Below are 13,904 nucleotides of genomic sequence, written 5' to 3'. Positions count from 1 at the left end.
GTCCCTAATACAACAAAATTCCAGGGACCACTGCAAGATTTAGCTCAAACACTTTTAGTCTAAGATTTTGGTCAGAGCACAATAAATCTTTATATACACTGGAAACAGATGTGAAAAAAAATCTACTTGTGTAACACTTAACAGGACAAGCACACCACCAGTCTACTATATGGTCCAATTTAATATTAACAATGTACATCTTCTCCTTGGGAACAGAAGAATTTGAAATGTGTATAAATCATATAACTTTTGTTTCCTTGTAAAGGCAAAAATTAACATTGGCAATCTTGTCACATAGCAAATTTGACTTTTTGAATGAATACAAAAATGATAAAATCAAAGCAATCTATGAAATAAAAATATAACCCCCGCCCTCCAAACTCCTTGCTGTTATTCACAAAGCCACACTGAGACCTTTAACACTTACCATCTGATTATTCAGAACAATTCAACACGGTTTATGGTTAGGAGAACACAAGGACAAACTTTGAACCTTTAAAGACAATTCAACAAGAAAAATTCCTACAACTTTACCACACTCTATGAAGAATATTAGAAAAGGCTTACCAGGGCCTCCGGTTTGATTGTTGGCCTGACCATAAAATTAGGATCAGGCTGCAGCATGACTGGCTTAGAGACTATAGGTACCACTGGCTGACGCTGGGTAGGTGGGCTTGGAGGAAATTGCTATCAGGGTTAAATTTAAGAAAATTACAGATAATGCAATTTCTGCAAACCAATCATATTGCAGGGGCACCACAATATACATCACTTCATTGCTAAATCTTATAGCCACTAGCATAACAAAAAGCTGTCAGAAGTGTTTTATTAACTGATCTATAATGATAAGACGACAAAACATAATGTAATTCCCGGTAGATGCAAATAATGACTTCTTTTCCTTAAACCATTACTTCAGAAGGATGATGGAAAATTTTATCCCTGCATTTGGCACTTATCCCATAGAGGCAGTGAACTGATTTAAGAGCTAAAGTAGTAATGCTAAGATCAAGAGTTAGTCACAGTATTAGTCCCTTTACTCTATGAAATACAGTAGATACTCTGAGGAATTTCAGAGTTAATCATCTGACATGTACAAATTAGGTGCCTGATCCTACACTCCTTACTCAGGCAAAACTCCCACTGACGTCAATGAGAGTTTTGTCTGAATAAAGAGTTCAGGACTGAGCCCTATGGGTTTAGATTCTGACTCAGCTCCAGCACTCCAGTTGACATTTCTCACAGGAAACATGATGTATTCCAGATATCATGCATGTAGTACAAGCTGTTACTATGGAAATGATTGGAATAATTTCCAGGAAATTGGTTACACAATCCCATTTTTATAGCAAAAAGGAGTATTTTTTAGAATTTAGAGAAAAGTTTTGGAGTCAGGTCTTTGAAAGTCACCAGGGAATTCCCTGGAGTAGCGTAGTGTTTACCCACACAAAATCTATTGCTAACATTGATTAAATGATCTCAGAAGAATCTGAGGGTTCATAGAGTTCTACTCTCTGAAGTTATTCTGGATCAGAATAATATCTCCAGCAGTCTCACTCATTTCCAGAAACCTGGCTCTACAGAGTGGCCTAGTGGAAGAAACTTGGATCTGGCCAGCCTGGAATCAAAACCAATATGAGCTGTTTTCAGGCAAATAGGTGTTCTGAAAAATAGCTCTCTATCACACTCGCTTAGAAATATGAGTAGCTGTATGAACCATCACTATTTTGAAGAGACCAAAGTGAATTTCTTTTTCCTTTATTAATCCTTTCTATGACGAACTAGTGGTGTTTTCACATTTGAAGACATCAAGGGGATATGAAGAGATACTGGTCTGATACTTGGAACCACAAGTTGCTTATCACTGATAGATCTTTCTCAAATATAGGAATCTTGGAATATCTCTGGTTCTAGCTTACAGACTCTTAAAATGACTTTAAAATATTCGCTATGCAAGTCCCTTTCACATCTTCAAAAATGTCCATTTTTTACAGCTTACCAGGAAATGAGTCTGAAGTTTTAGATTAGTTACCATGGGATAATAACTACCTAAGGACTTTTAAACCAATAATGAACTTCCCCATTATCCATTTCAGGTTTAGTGTTGCCTGAGCTTTGTGTTGGCCCTCTGCACAGGAGTGAATGTCATCCCTTGTGAGAAAATGAACATGACAGCTGTACTGAACTTTGTGAAACAGTCTAATCTAGTGGTGGGAACCTGCCCATCAGGGTCATCCTCTGGCAGGCTACCAGACAAATGGCAATCCACGGCCACTGGGAGCTACGGGCAGCTGTGCAAATGTAAACAAACTGTCTGGTGGCCCGCCAGTGGATTACCCTGCTAGGCTGCGTGCGGCCTGCGGACCACAGGTTGCCCACCACTGGTCTAATCTAATAGCCATAGTATAGAGAAACTATTTTCCAATCAAATAAGTTCCTGATATCCATTAAACTATGATCACTGTTAAACTCAATTTCCTATGTTTACAAAATACTATAGTTTCATATGTGGTTTCTTTCTTTAAAGGCACACCTTCCTGAAGCATCTTTTTGTAGTTTGTCCTTATTCTACACACAGGCGACAAATCTAGCCCTGGCCAGTGCAGCATTGGGAAGTGGGGATGTAGACTGGTATATTCCCTATCAGACAAGTGGGATTGACGAAAGGTGCAATGGCCATCTCAAGAAGGAGGTAAAAATTACTGCTTCTCTAAACAAGGAACCATGTGTATCTGAACATCTGCCAGCTGGTACGTGCTGCTGTGGGTGGCATATGCATTAACCCACCTAGTGGACAAGATACACCCATAACCCTCAGATCATGCTTCCTGCAGATATATTATACGGGCCAATGCATCAGCTTGGTCTTCTCCCATCTCACTCCTGCGCATAAAAGAGGGATCCTGTCCTGCTGTCCCACAGGAAGGTGAAAAGATTCTCCATTGTCTTTTTCCTTTCTACACATTCTCCACTCCAGTGGTATACAGTGCATGGGTAAGCCCAATACAACCTTTAAGAAATGGACTCCAAAGACTTTTCCCTATATGCCAGTCTATCAAACTGGACACATACTTTTTCAAGTGTTATTTGCTAGATGCAGTGTATATGTTTGTATGGTATCATGGAACATAAAGGGGGAATCAACAGACCCATGTTATGGTAGCAGTTTGTGAAGTTTGTGAATTTATTATAGGAAGAAATTTAAAAATAGCTTCTACTAACATAATACTTGCATTCTACTGGAAATTGGGGGTTACATCCTTTCTTAGCACACATATCTCTTCTAATTATGACCCAATGTCTACATATACTTTCAATAAAACAATCAAGGACTGCTTATATTGAGCTATATTTTTCAGCTGTGACGCTATCCCAAACTGCATTTAAAGTACATAGGATCGTAACTATGTTGTATGTCTCCCTGACAGAAACACAAATACACAGAAAAAATATTGTACATGCAACATGCATACTTCAAGCTTATATTTCTGAGACTGTTGAAATGTGAAGACTCATTGTTGAGAAAGTCTTTTATACTCTTAGAGCTTAGCACTGCTAATTGGTACATGAAGGGTGATATTACCTGGTATCTTGTAAATGCAGTGACTGCCTTACACACCAGAATCCAAAGATATGATGGCCATTTTTCCAGGGGGGAAATCATATCCTGCACCCATCTGAAATCATTCCCTTTTAAAATTCCTTAACACTAGCATTACATCGAAAGTTCATAAAAACCCTATATTAATTGTTAAAAGTTTATGACATACCAGTGGATTTCTTGATGCAGATGATATTTTGCCAACATGAGAAGTGTTTCGTAAATCCTAAACAATAATAGCTTCATTACTGCATATCTACTAATCATACTTATGATGCTCAAAATCAATTCATGCCACATCTATGAACAGTTCATAGCCAATAATATTTGACAGGCAATTTCACTCCTTCAGCACTGGCAAGCACCTGGCAGAACTTGCAATTAAATAGCCACAGTGAAGAAAATGATTGATGCTGAAAAGATTTAGAAACCTATTTGTATAACATTAGGAAAGGATATTTATGAGACCAGAATAATAAATCTTTCTTTACTTCAACTTTGGCTGGTCTAACATCAGGGTCTCATATTTAAAATAAGATAGATTTATTCAGTTGACTGGGAGTAACTGAGTCAGTTAATATTTTCAGATGAGGAGATACAAGGAAGGAAACCAGTTACTTCTTTGGGAACATCAAATGTTTGTGTTTCGCCCAAATAATATAAACTAAGCTATTTAAGAAGGAAACAGGCACACTAGGCCAGATTCTGAACTCAGCTGGACCAAACCCACAGTCCATGTGTTCCACTGTCATGTCTCTGACAGTGTCTAGTATCAGACATGTAAGAGAAAGGTGTAAAAAAACCCACAATAGGCAGAGTGGATAATCTATCTCTCTTTAGTAATTGAGCTATACAGCTAGGCCAGAGTCTGATGGGAAACCCCACCAAAGACAAAACAATGGGTTTATATGCATATAATAGAGTAAGATTGGCCTAATATTAATATTTTATTGATTTAAGAGCTAAAATCTCCTCTCAGACCTACCCTTGATTGAGTTTGGTGGCAGCTGGTGGGTGCTTAGAACTTTTGAAGATTAGGTCACTTATTTAGCTGCCTAATGTGGATTAGAAACCACCCAGGGCCTTCACCCCCAGAATATTTATTGGGTTACAACAGGCCATAAACATTTATAAATGGCTCCTGAGCACAAAAAGGTTGAGAACCACGTTTAGAAAACCCATCTTCCATAAAAAGATGTAGCAGTTGTTCTAATTCCAGAGAAGCTAAAGTGTTCTTGAAATGTGATTATAAACTATGTTTATGGAGTCCCTTCAATAATCAGACTGTTTATAATGAAACAAAGATTCATATTTCACTCTTATAAAACTATCCTTTCGATAGAAATAATCTGCACATTTTCATAGAGAACTAAGAAGTCATTTCAGTCCTTTGCCCATTTGTTCTTCCCCTGTTCAGCTGCAATACCCACAACACAGTCATTATTATTCTAAATGATCTTGCAGAAAACCGCAGCACACACTGCAGCAAATCCATGCAGAAAAACATGCAGAAAAACTACCATAGAGTCCCAGCTGAACTGTTTGAAACTACTGTAAAATATCTGCAGAAAGATCTTGTATTACAAAGATTTGAGTATGTGCCTGATGTTACAGTTCTTAGTAAAGAAAAATACTTGTATGATGAAGTCATGGAAATATTTTCCCCTGAATAATAGTATTTAATATATGAATTTTTTGAAATATTCAGTATAGATCCTTTTTTTGAATAAACCTAGTGAGTTTGTAATAAAGGACAATCAGAGTATTTCCCCAGAAAACTAACTTCTAAAATGACAAACGCTTCAGATTTGTAGTAAGAATATTTAGTCTTGTTCCCATCAAAGGATTACTATTGGAGCTCACTTAAGAGTTCAAATGTTTCTGAGCATGCGACTTCAATCTAATGTTCTCTGTCCACTACTTTCCCTGAGTAAAACAATTCAACAATAAAACAATATTTAAACCATATTAGCTGAATACTAATATTCTACTTTATAGATACTTTATATCTCATTCAACTACAAAATAATTTACTTTTTGTTTTTCTGTGCAGATATAGATAAATAGGTCACATGATTTCTTTGTATTTAAAATATGATGGGCTATAGGTAATAATGGTCAAGCACAAAAGATGCTATTAACTAATGCATTCTGCAAAAGATATTTGCATGCAGAAGATTTGGAACATTATGCAGCGCAAACACACAAATATTCTCCACCTGCTATTTGTACACATCACTAATGAGAATGATGTATATGCAATGAGAGGAGAATATAATTAAATTATACCTTTGGACTTGATAAGTAGGTCTTTTCATTATTCTGAGAGCTAATGGGTCCAAACGTAGATCTTCCTCTGTAATTGTTTGCTTCCCAGCCATTCAAGGACTCTGTCGGGCCAGAAGAATGGTAACTGTGATTTCCCATTCTTTCTTCTAAGAGGGTGGGTGGTAGACAGAGAGATCCAGTGGGTTGACTGGGTAAGGAGGCAGGGGGAGGAGGTGGGGGAGAATGCATCCCAGTGGATGATGATAAAGTCACCCGTGAAGCTACAGAAGGTGAAGGGGCTGGACCTCTTGAAGATGGGACATTTGATGAAGGAAGTGGATGAGCTGCTGATGTTGCAGAAGTTGTATGAGGTATTGGAGGGAGAGGTGCTATGCGTTTTGTAGGCTTGTCAACTTCATCCAGGTTAATATCATCAAGGTCTGTGGTGTGAAGCTGCAGACCACCTGCAAACCTCCGCATTGATGTAGTAGAAGGAGAAGCAGAAGTATGTCCACTTGTCAGCTAGTGTAATAACAACAGAGATCTGCCTTAACTGTACACTTGCCTATCATGGACCAGAAGAAACTAAAGGCAAGTAGCAGGACACCACAAGCTATAATTAATGCAGTACTGTAAGGTCTTGGGTTCTTATTAAAAAAACCTGTACACAACTTTTTCCTGAAGCCTTTTTGTGAACAAAGAGCTCCAGTTTTAAAAAAAATAGTTAAGAGAAATACAGTACATAATTGCTGTGCTGGGGAAATAAAAAGAGTAGACACAAAAAGCAAAACAAACAGGAAAAAATACTCATTGCAAAAGTGGCTGATGTAAGCGGAGAGTACTTTACAAGCAGCTCCTGAAATTCTAAAGAGTCATTTAAAAGGATTTCCAGACCAGATGAAAAAAAAAGCCATGAATCTGGAGTAAAGATTGTAAATACATATCAATAAGGGGAACATCCTTAATCAGCACTGAAGTTTAAAGAGAAAAAATAGAGTGCTAGGGAATTCACAGTTAAAATACCCCAACCAACCTAATACCACCCTAGAGTCCTGAGTGTCTGATAAGCAGTTCTGGAAGTATATCCACCTGGGTTGTGTATGTGATAGTGATGATGTCCTGGTGGGTGCAAGCTATATGCATGATGGTGGAGCACATATGTGGGAGGAGGGGAAGTGCTTGATTTAGTCTCAGTGAGTTTGGTGTTGTCCAAGCAAATCTCTGCAGAGCGTAGACAATGCAGAATAGCCTATGAAGAGCTTGAGTCCTTACTGGGCTTATGAACTCCACAGGAGTCAATACAGGAACTAGATGTTCTGAAGAAGTGAGTACATTAATCCGGATTTGGGAGAGTGGAGAAGGGGTTCTATACGAATGAGGTCTAAATGTTTCCGGTAGTCATTAGTCATGGATCATATTAAAATGTTTGTGAAAGTTCACTTAATCAGTATTCTCTTATCCACTATTTTGTCCACTCCCTGGAGGAATGATTAAAGAGGCATAAGTTACCCCTAGAGAAAGCAAAGACATTTATCCTATTTGACTTTACGTCTGCAGTTGGTTTACTGCTCTGTCCATAATGATAGTTTCAGCTAAGTACCATAGAGTGGCTCCACCATCTAAGAGGCTGCTTTTCAACCCTTGGGAACTGCTGCTTATTTTAAGGATATATTACAATTAATAACAAATAATAATATATAATGGTTGTTAATAGCTCAGACAGGTTAATCTCTCAGAACCAACCTGTTCTCTTGATTTATACTGGTTTAATCTCCTCAAATAGTTTAAAGGAAATAAAGTAATTAGTGGCAGCCTAAATACAGTAGTGTGCTAGTAAATAGTTCAGAGCTTTGCTGCTCAGAAAATATATCGAGTTTGGCCCCCTTCATTTCCACCACCAAAGAGGACTGCAATCCACCAGATTGCAGCTAGTGAGTGTGGAAGGTGTGGGGAATGTCTGCAGAAACATCTCTCTCTCCTCAAGAGTCTCTTCTATTGGAGAGCCACATGGCTTTGGGCACTGCGCCAGGAGGAACAGAGGACCAGCTGCTCTCTGCTGACTATAGAATTATCCAAGTGGGAGATCACCATGGGTCCCCTCTGCAGCTGCTATTGTTCATTCCCAAGGGAAGTCATCCTGAAGCAGCTGTGCTGGGAGGGGAGCCAGAGCAGCAGGATGGTGGGAAAACATCTCTGTGGATATGGATTTATAAGGCTATAAACCTTTCTCTATATGCCCCCTCTTCTTAAACTCCTCCCATTTAAGGGGAAGATTTGAATGAAAGTTTATTAAGTGACTCTTGTAGAGTTTCCTCAGCTTTTGTCTCTTTCCCTTACATATTTTCAAGTGAGGATATGATTTGGCCCTTTGTTATCCCTATCTCTCCATGGTACTAGGATGCATTCAAGATCCTGACTATCAGAGCATCCTTGCTTGGAAAGCATCATTATTACAGGTGGTAAAGTCCTCATTGCCTCGAGTTTGAATATGGCTAGCAAAAGCCATTCTAGCCAATCTAGCAGGGTCAGCTAACAGGATACAGAACTGTCAAGTGGTCACGCTGCTTTTCAGTGGATGTCATGCGGTCACATTTACTAATAGGAATGCATTTCCCACAGAAGATAGAGCCCTGAAAAACGTGCAGATGTCAAATGCTAAATATTGTCTATGTCAGTCTTAAAGGCTGAAAAGGGAAAGAACGGGAGAGGTTCTTCTCACTTCAAAACCTCCCTGCCTGTCTGGGAAACATACAAAAGTCATTTAGCTATCACAGCAGAGGGATAAGCAAGAGCTTTCTTTTACCTCAGGAGAATCATTCTCCACAGAGGAGATTTGTTCTAATCGTGTCTGACAAAGTCTTTCCACCCAGTGCTGAACCTTTTCTGATTCCTCCAGATCTTCTCGCTCTGTCTCAGATACCTTAGTCATATTACCGTGGCATAAAAAAGGGTAATGGGTTTACTCCACACACAAAATTAGAAGATACAACATGTATTTGACTTTAAAACACTTTCTGTAAAAACAATCATGCTCTTGCGAGTCATTTTCTATTTCACTGCCTTCCATTAGGCCTGTCCTTGAAAACTCCTAAATATCCCATCTGAGAGTACTGTAGTCTTTCAACCAGTAGGACTACCCATCTGAGGAAGAAGTGCTCTTGTTAATAAGAAAACTTAGGATATGGTTTCTTACCCATTAGCAACAGAATAGTGTATTTTGTTATCCTGTGTTTTTTAAGCATCTGACACATTGGAACAAACTCTCCACGGAAACCAACAGCGTTATGCTAGCAGATAATTTGGCCCATTGTCTTTTTGACATGCAAAGATTTAATAAACTTTCTGCAAAATACCCCAAAACCCATACCATATTCTACTTACCTCCCATCTCCTTTTATTGCAGTTTGCTATAATTTCTCCTCCCTATTTTTAAGTGCATGCCTTGTTTGAAAACAACTCAGTCCTCCCTTTAATTTTACATCCAACATAGTACTATGCTTTACCACCTCAATTTAAACATTTTCTTCATTTCCTCAGGTCATATTGTTTCTGATTTTTAGTAGTTCTTTTTTTTCTATGTTTGTCTTGCACTGACTTCTTGCTTTTCATTTTTACAGATATTCATATTTTTATTACCAAAAAAAGCAAGCTAAGAAAAGGAAAAAGGTGGGCACTGATCTCAACGTAAGCTTAGTATTCTTCACTTGTTGCCAGGTATACTGAACAAGATCCATAATTTGTTATTTTAAATAACCCACATCTGCAGACAAGCCAAGGGCCCACCTCAGTAAGCTACTTGAGGTACTATAAGGTACCTTTTAAGTCAGTGAGATTACACATGTTTTGAGTTAGACACATGCTCAAATATCTTGCTGAACTGGGTCCCAGACACCCATGAGAGTCAAAAAAGTTTTGCCTGCAGAGGGAAAGCAGGATAAAATAGAAGGAAATAATCAAATTATAAAGAAATATAGTCCAACACTTATCACAACATACCTCTTGTACAAGCCGGTTGATTTTCAGCTGTTTTTCTTTTTCCAACATCCCTTCTTTTTCTTTGGCAAGTTTTTGCTCAAACTCCAGCTCCTTTTTACACTTTTTCTGTTCACACAGACTGTCACTCTTCAACTTCTTTCTCTCTTTCCCTTTCTGGGAGGTTTTATTTATTACACAAAATAGTAGTGTGTATACTTTACAATGGCTTAGAACACTGCAAAACTTTGAGCTCAATTGAGCCTTTAGATACATGAAAACCTGTCTTGGAAAATTAGCCACGTTCTGTTTGTGTGCATAAGCTGTTTTTAAAACAATTCTAAAACACAGTCCCCATCATATTGGGTGAAATGCCTTCTTATTCAGAAGGCAAATAGAAGGCCTATGCATCACTTAAGGATTATACAATGCAGGTACTATTACATACTTCTTTCCTCTTCTATAACATTTCAGCATGTGAGTATGCTGGGGTTGTAAGTGAGAGTTAAGTTATTCATAAATAGTTCCATAAAGTCGTCATTTCTCACTCTTCCGCTTGTCATTAATTTCATGATGGCTTTCACATAAGTGCTCATGTATTTACATGTAGGAGTGAGCCCTTCCCTTTTAGCCTATAAAAAGCCTTTATTGCATCACACATCCAAAGCACCGCATAACATGCATTAGGAAAGACAGAGCAAGCAATTGCAAAGAAAAGGCTTAGATCAGTGCAGTGTACTAAAGAGGCAGTGTGTCTGAATTTTAAGGTTGGCAAATGGACATTCATGGGAGCTACAGGATTAAATGTTCTCACATGCACTGGCCACTTAAAGATGAGCTAAAATGCACAAAGCAATCATAAGACTTACATGTATGATAATTATTTTTTTTTGGCTTTAAAATAGTGCAACTAAAGGCTTCTGAAACTTCTGGATAGAGACTTTGAAGTCTGTGCTCTAGCTGTCATGGAAAGAAAACCTGCTCCCTTGATTACAGTGACCATCTACTGGGTTCCCTGAGGCCAAGTAGTAGTGCAAGAGGATAGCCTGCATACTCCAGTTTTGCACAGTGAAGAGGAGCTGGCTGGTTCCTTAAAGACTGCCACTGCAGTGAGAGGCAGTGCTCCAGGCTTGGTTGTTAGAGGAGACACAGCACAGTGAGGAAGCATGAGCTGTTCTTCTTTTCAGCCAATAGCTCTTCACTATAGCTTGGGGAACCCAGGGCACAGTGACAATCATGCTACAATCATTCTCTGCATAACAAGATTAATTTATCAGCCCTGCGATACTGGAGTGAAATATAGCAGCTCAGACCCCTAATCTAGGAAATAACCATTTGGAAGATTAAAAAAAAAAAAATAGACAGGCATTCTTCTTGCTGGTAAAAAAGACCTGCCCTGATATGTGAGTGATTAGAACTTGGCCTTACTGTGATCAGTGAGGTTGTATTGTATTGGCTTCACAATTAATTTGGCTATTGTTGCAAAGATTAACCTTAACAGGTAAAATGACTATGTTGTGAAAATGATTTAGTAGCATCAAACACCTAATTTCTAATCCCCATGTTTTAGCCATGATGTTTAGTTTGTATTACAAATGTTTTCATGTTTGGTTTAGAGCTAGTTACTGTTCCTACCATTCACTGGGACATTACTTTATTCTTTACAAAAAATGGTAAATATAGCATGGGGGTTCATGTGATAGATGGTAACATTTTGTAACTGTAGATGAAGACTCACACTGCGCTCTCTGTATGATTCTGGTGCTGTAGAATAGCCATGTGTTCCCATTAATCTTAGCTGAACAAACTTCCATAGCTCAAGTCAAACTCTTCAGAGCCTGAGTCATCCTTTCCATAGATCATTTTTAATGGATTCATAATTCACTGTTTGCAATTTGCTCTGTACTAAAAATATCTTTAATAGGAAGTGAATTTCTTTTATAAAAATTGGTTTGTTGTTTTCGTGTGGGCTGAAACATTTTAAAAACAAACAAAATAAAAATAGTTTAGATTAAAAATACATGTTTTCAAGTTGTTAGTCTATCGTGTGTGTAGATTTGAATAGTGGGTAGTTTCGCCCTTTAATATTTTTCCAAGTGCTTTGAGAACTTCTAAACATATAGAGGTGCAAAGCATATAATTATACAGAATAACTTGGGCAGTAAAACCAATTTGCACTTTTACAGCACACCTTATGTTTTTCTGCCACATAACCTACTGTACTGATGTTGGCTAGAGTACAAGATGGTGGTCAGCACTGACATGTTAACGTTAACCAACAGCACAAAGTGGTATCTGAGATGTTGCAGATGTTTCCTATCCTACGCATACAGAAATAATTGTGGCTTTTAGTAAAAGATGGCCTTTTAAATGATGACTATGGTAGGTACAGCTGATGAGTCCAGGCTGTGATCTTGATTTCCTTGCACACCCAAAACTATAAATGAATTGATGCAGGAGCAATGCAGGATCTGGCTCTGGCTCTATAATGGCTCCACCATTAAGTCCCTAATTGATTTTGATCACTAACCTGGTAGACATCAGTAATATACTGTTTATAATAGTGTCAAAAGACACTGAAAAATAAAAGAAGAATTCACCAAGAGGAACAGAATATTATTTGAAACACTACTGCATGCTTTAGAGATGATACTTAAAATATACTACCCTGTTTACCAAATTTTAAAAGTATGTATTGATTGTTTTCTTCCATTATGAGTCAAATTCATTTCTGTTAAAGATCTATTCACCACGTAAGCTCCCACTTCCTGGTAAATTTCCAAAGGCACAAATGGGAGCGAGGCACTCAATTCCCATTTATTATTTGCCTCTGAAAATCTCCTTTTTAAGCACTATTTCAAAGGCTTATGGGGAGCATACAATTTGCAAAGGGGAGCACCCCATTGGTCCAGTCTTCCAATGTTTTGAGCACCTCCTGAAAGGTATAGCTAGCTATCAATTCCCATTGCAATCAGTGGGAGTTGAGAGCACTCAGTACTTCAAAGATCAGCCCCTCCAGCTGCACTCCAAAGAAACTTGCTTGTACACATACACGTTAAATGAGAAAGCATTTGAATATACTGAATCCATATAAAGTAAGATAGTTGGTCACATACTGCCACACTTAGAAATAAATGTACACTGCTGTACAATTTATTTAAAAAATACAGAGGAGAGAAAGAAGTAATTACAAATGCAAAACCCACAGCAAATTTTCACTTATATCTCTACACACTTTGTACCTTGCGAATTGTGGGAAATTTCCCTTCATATCGATAAAACCATCCAAAAGCTATTAAAAAAAGCAAAGGAAAAATATTTGCTGGAGAAAAGTCCTGAACTGGTTTAGATCAAGCTGGACCCATATGTAACTGGTTAAAAGCTATTTGAAGGCAAAATAATGATGGCATTAAATGTCTGCAATGTTGCATTGTATTCAATGATGGTATTAAATGACAGTTCCTTTATGAAATTTGATCAAAAAGCAGCATCTGTACATTTACTAACATGTTTACCTTATTGATACACTTTTTATGTGAAACGAAACAGATGCAACAGCCAGCCTCTATACAAAACCTGACAGCCATTCTCACTGATATTAGATGCACATTGTCATGCTTATTGCTTTATATTCATTGTAACAATTTGTTAGCAATAACAAATTGAATGAAATCAAATAAATGATTCAAAAACATCCAAGCTTGTGCACAACATTTAGGGTAAAAACAAAGACCTTCATTCCCTATATGAAATATTTTTGTTTAGGAAAAAAAAAAGATTTTCTTAAAGCCCAGTTCATGAAGTTTAAAACCATACTGTTGGGTAATGCATAGGACATATAGTAACTCTATTTTTATATATAAATCTGCTGATGACACAAAGCTTAATTAATAGCAACCACTTTTTCTAAATTTACTGACAGAATCTGTTTCATTTAGGTGTCTCTAGAGCACAATAGCAGCAATACATATTCTGAGCTCTGTAATTGTGTTAGCATTTATCATCTAATGGACTGTGGGTCCTGCCCTAGCAACTGAAAGCAGCAAGAATAGAAAGTGTTCAG

General features: G+C 37.8%; 1 protein-coding gene across 2 annotated transcripts in view; it reads right to left on the bottom strand.

Moving 5' to 3' along the window:
- Window positions 1-13,904, bottom strand: part of USH1C (USH1 protein network component harmonin) — a 108,286-nt gene that overhangs the window by 30,126 nt on the left and 64,256 nt on the right. Inside the window, exon 16 of one of the 2 annotated variants that reach the window (XM_075065120.1) lies at window positions 9,866-10,018. The exons of the other annotated variant lie outside the window; for it this stretch is intronic. Within the exon in view, the coding sequence (XP_074921221.1) occupies window positions 9,866-10,018 (153 nt within the window). The remainder of the gene's footprint in view (window positions 1-9,865; window positions 10,019-13,904) is intronic. 2 annotated transcript variants of the gene reach the window in all.

The sequence above is a fragment of the Chelonoidis abingdonii genome, chromosome 4 (genome assembly GCF_003597395.2).
Source record: "Chelonoidis abingdonii isolate Lonesome George chromosome 4, CheloAbing_2.0, whole genome shotgun sequence".
In the NCBI taxonomy this organism is placed as follows: Eukaryota; Metazoa; Chordata; order Testudines; family Testudinidae; genus Chelonoidis; species Chelonoidis abingdonii.
This window is presented reverse-complemented; position numbering and strand designations above follow the sequence as displayed.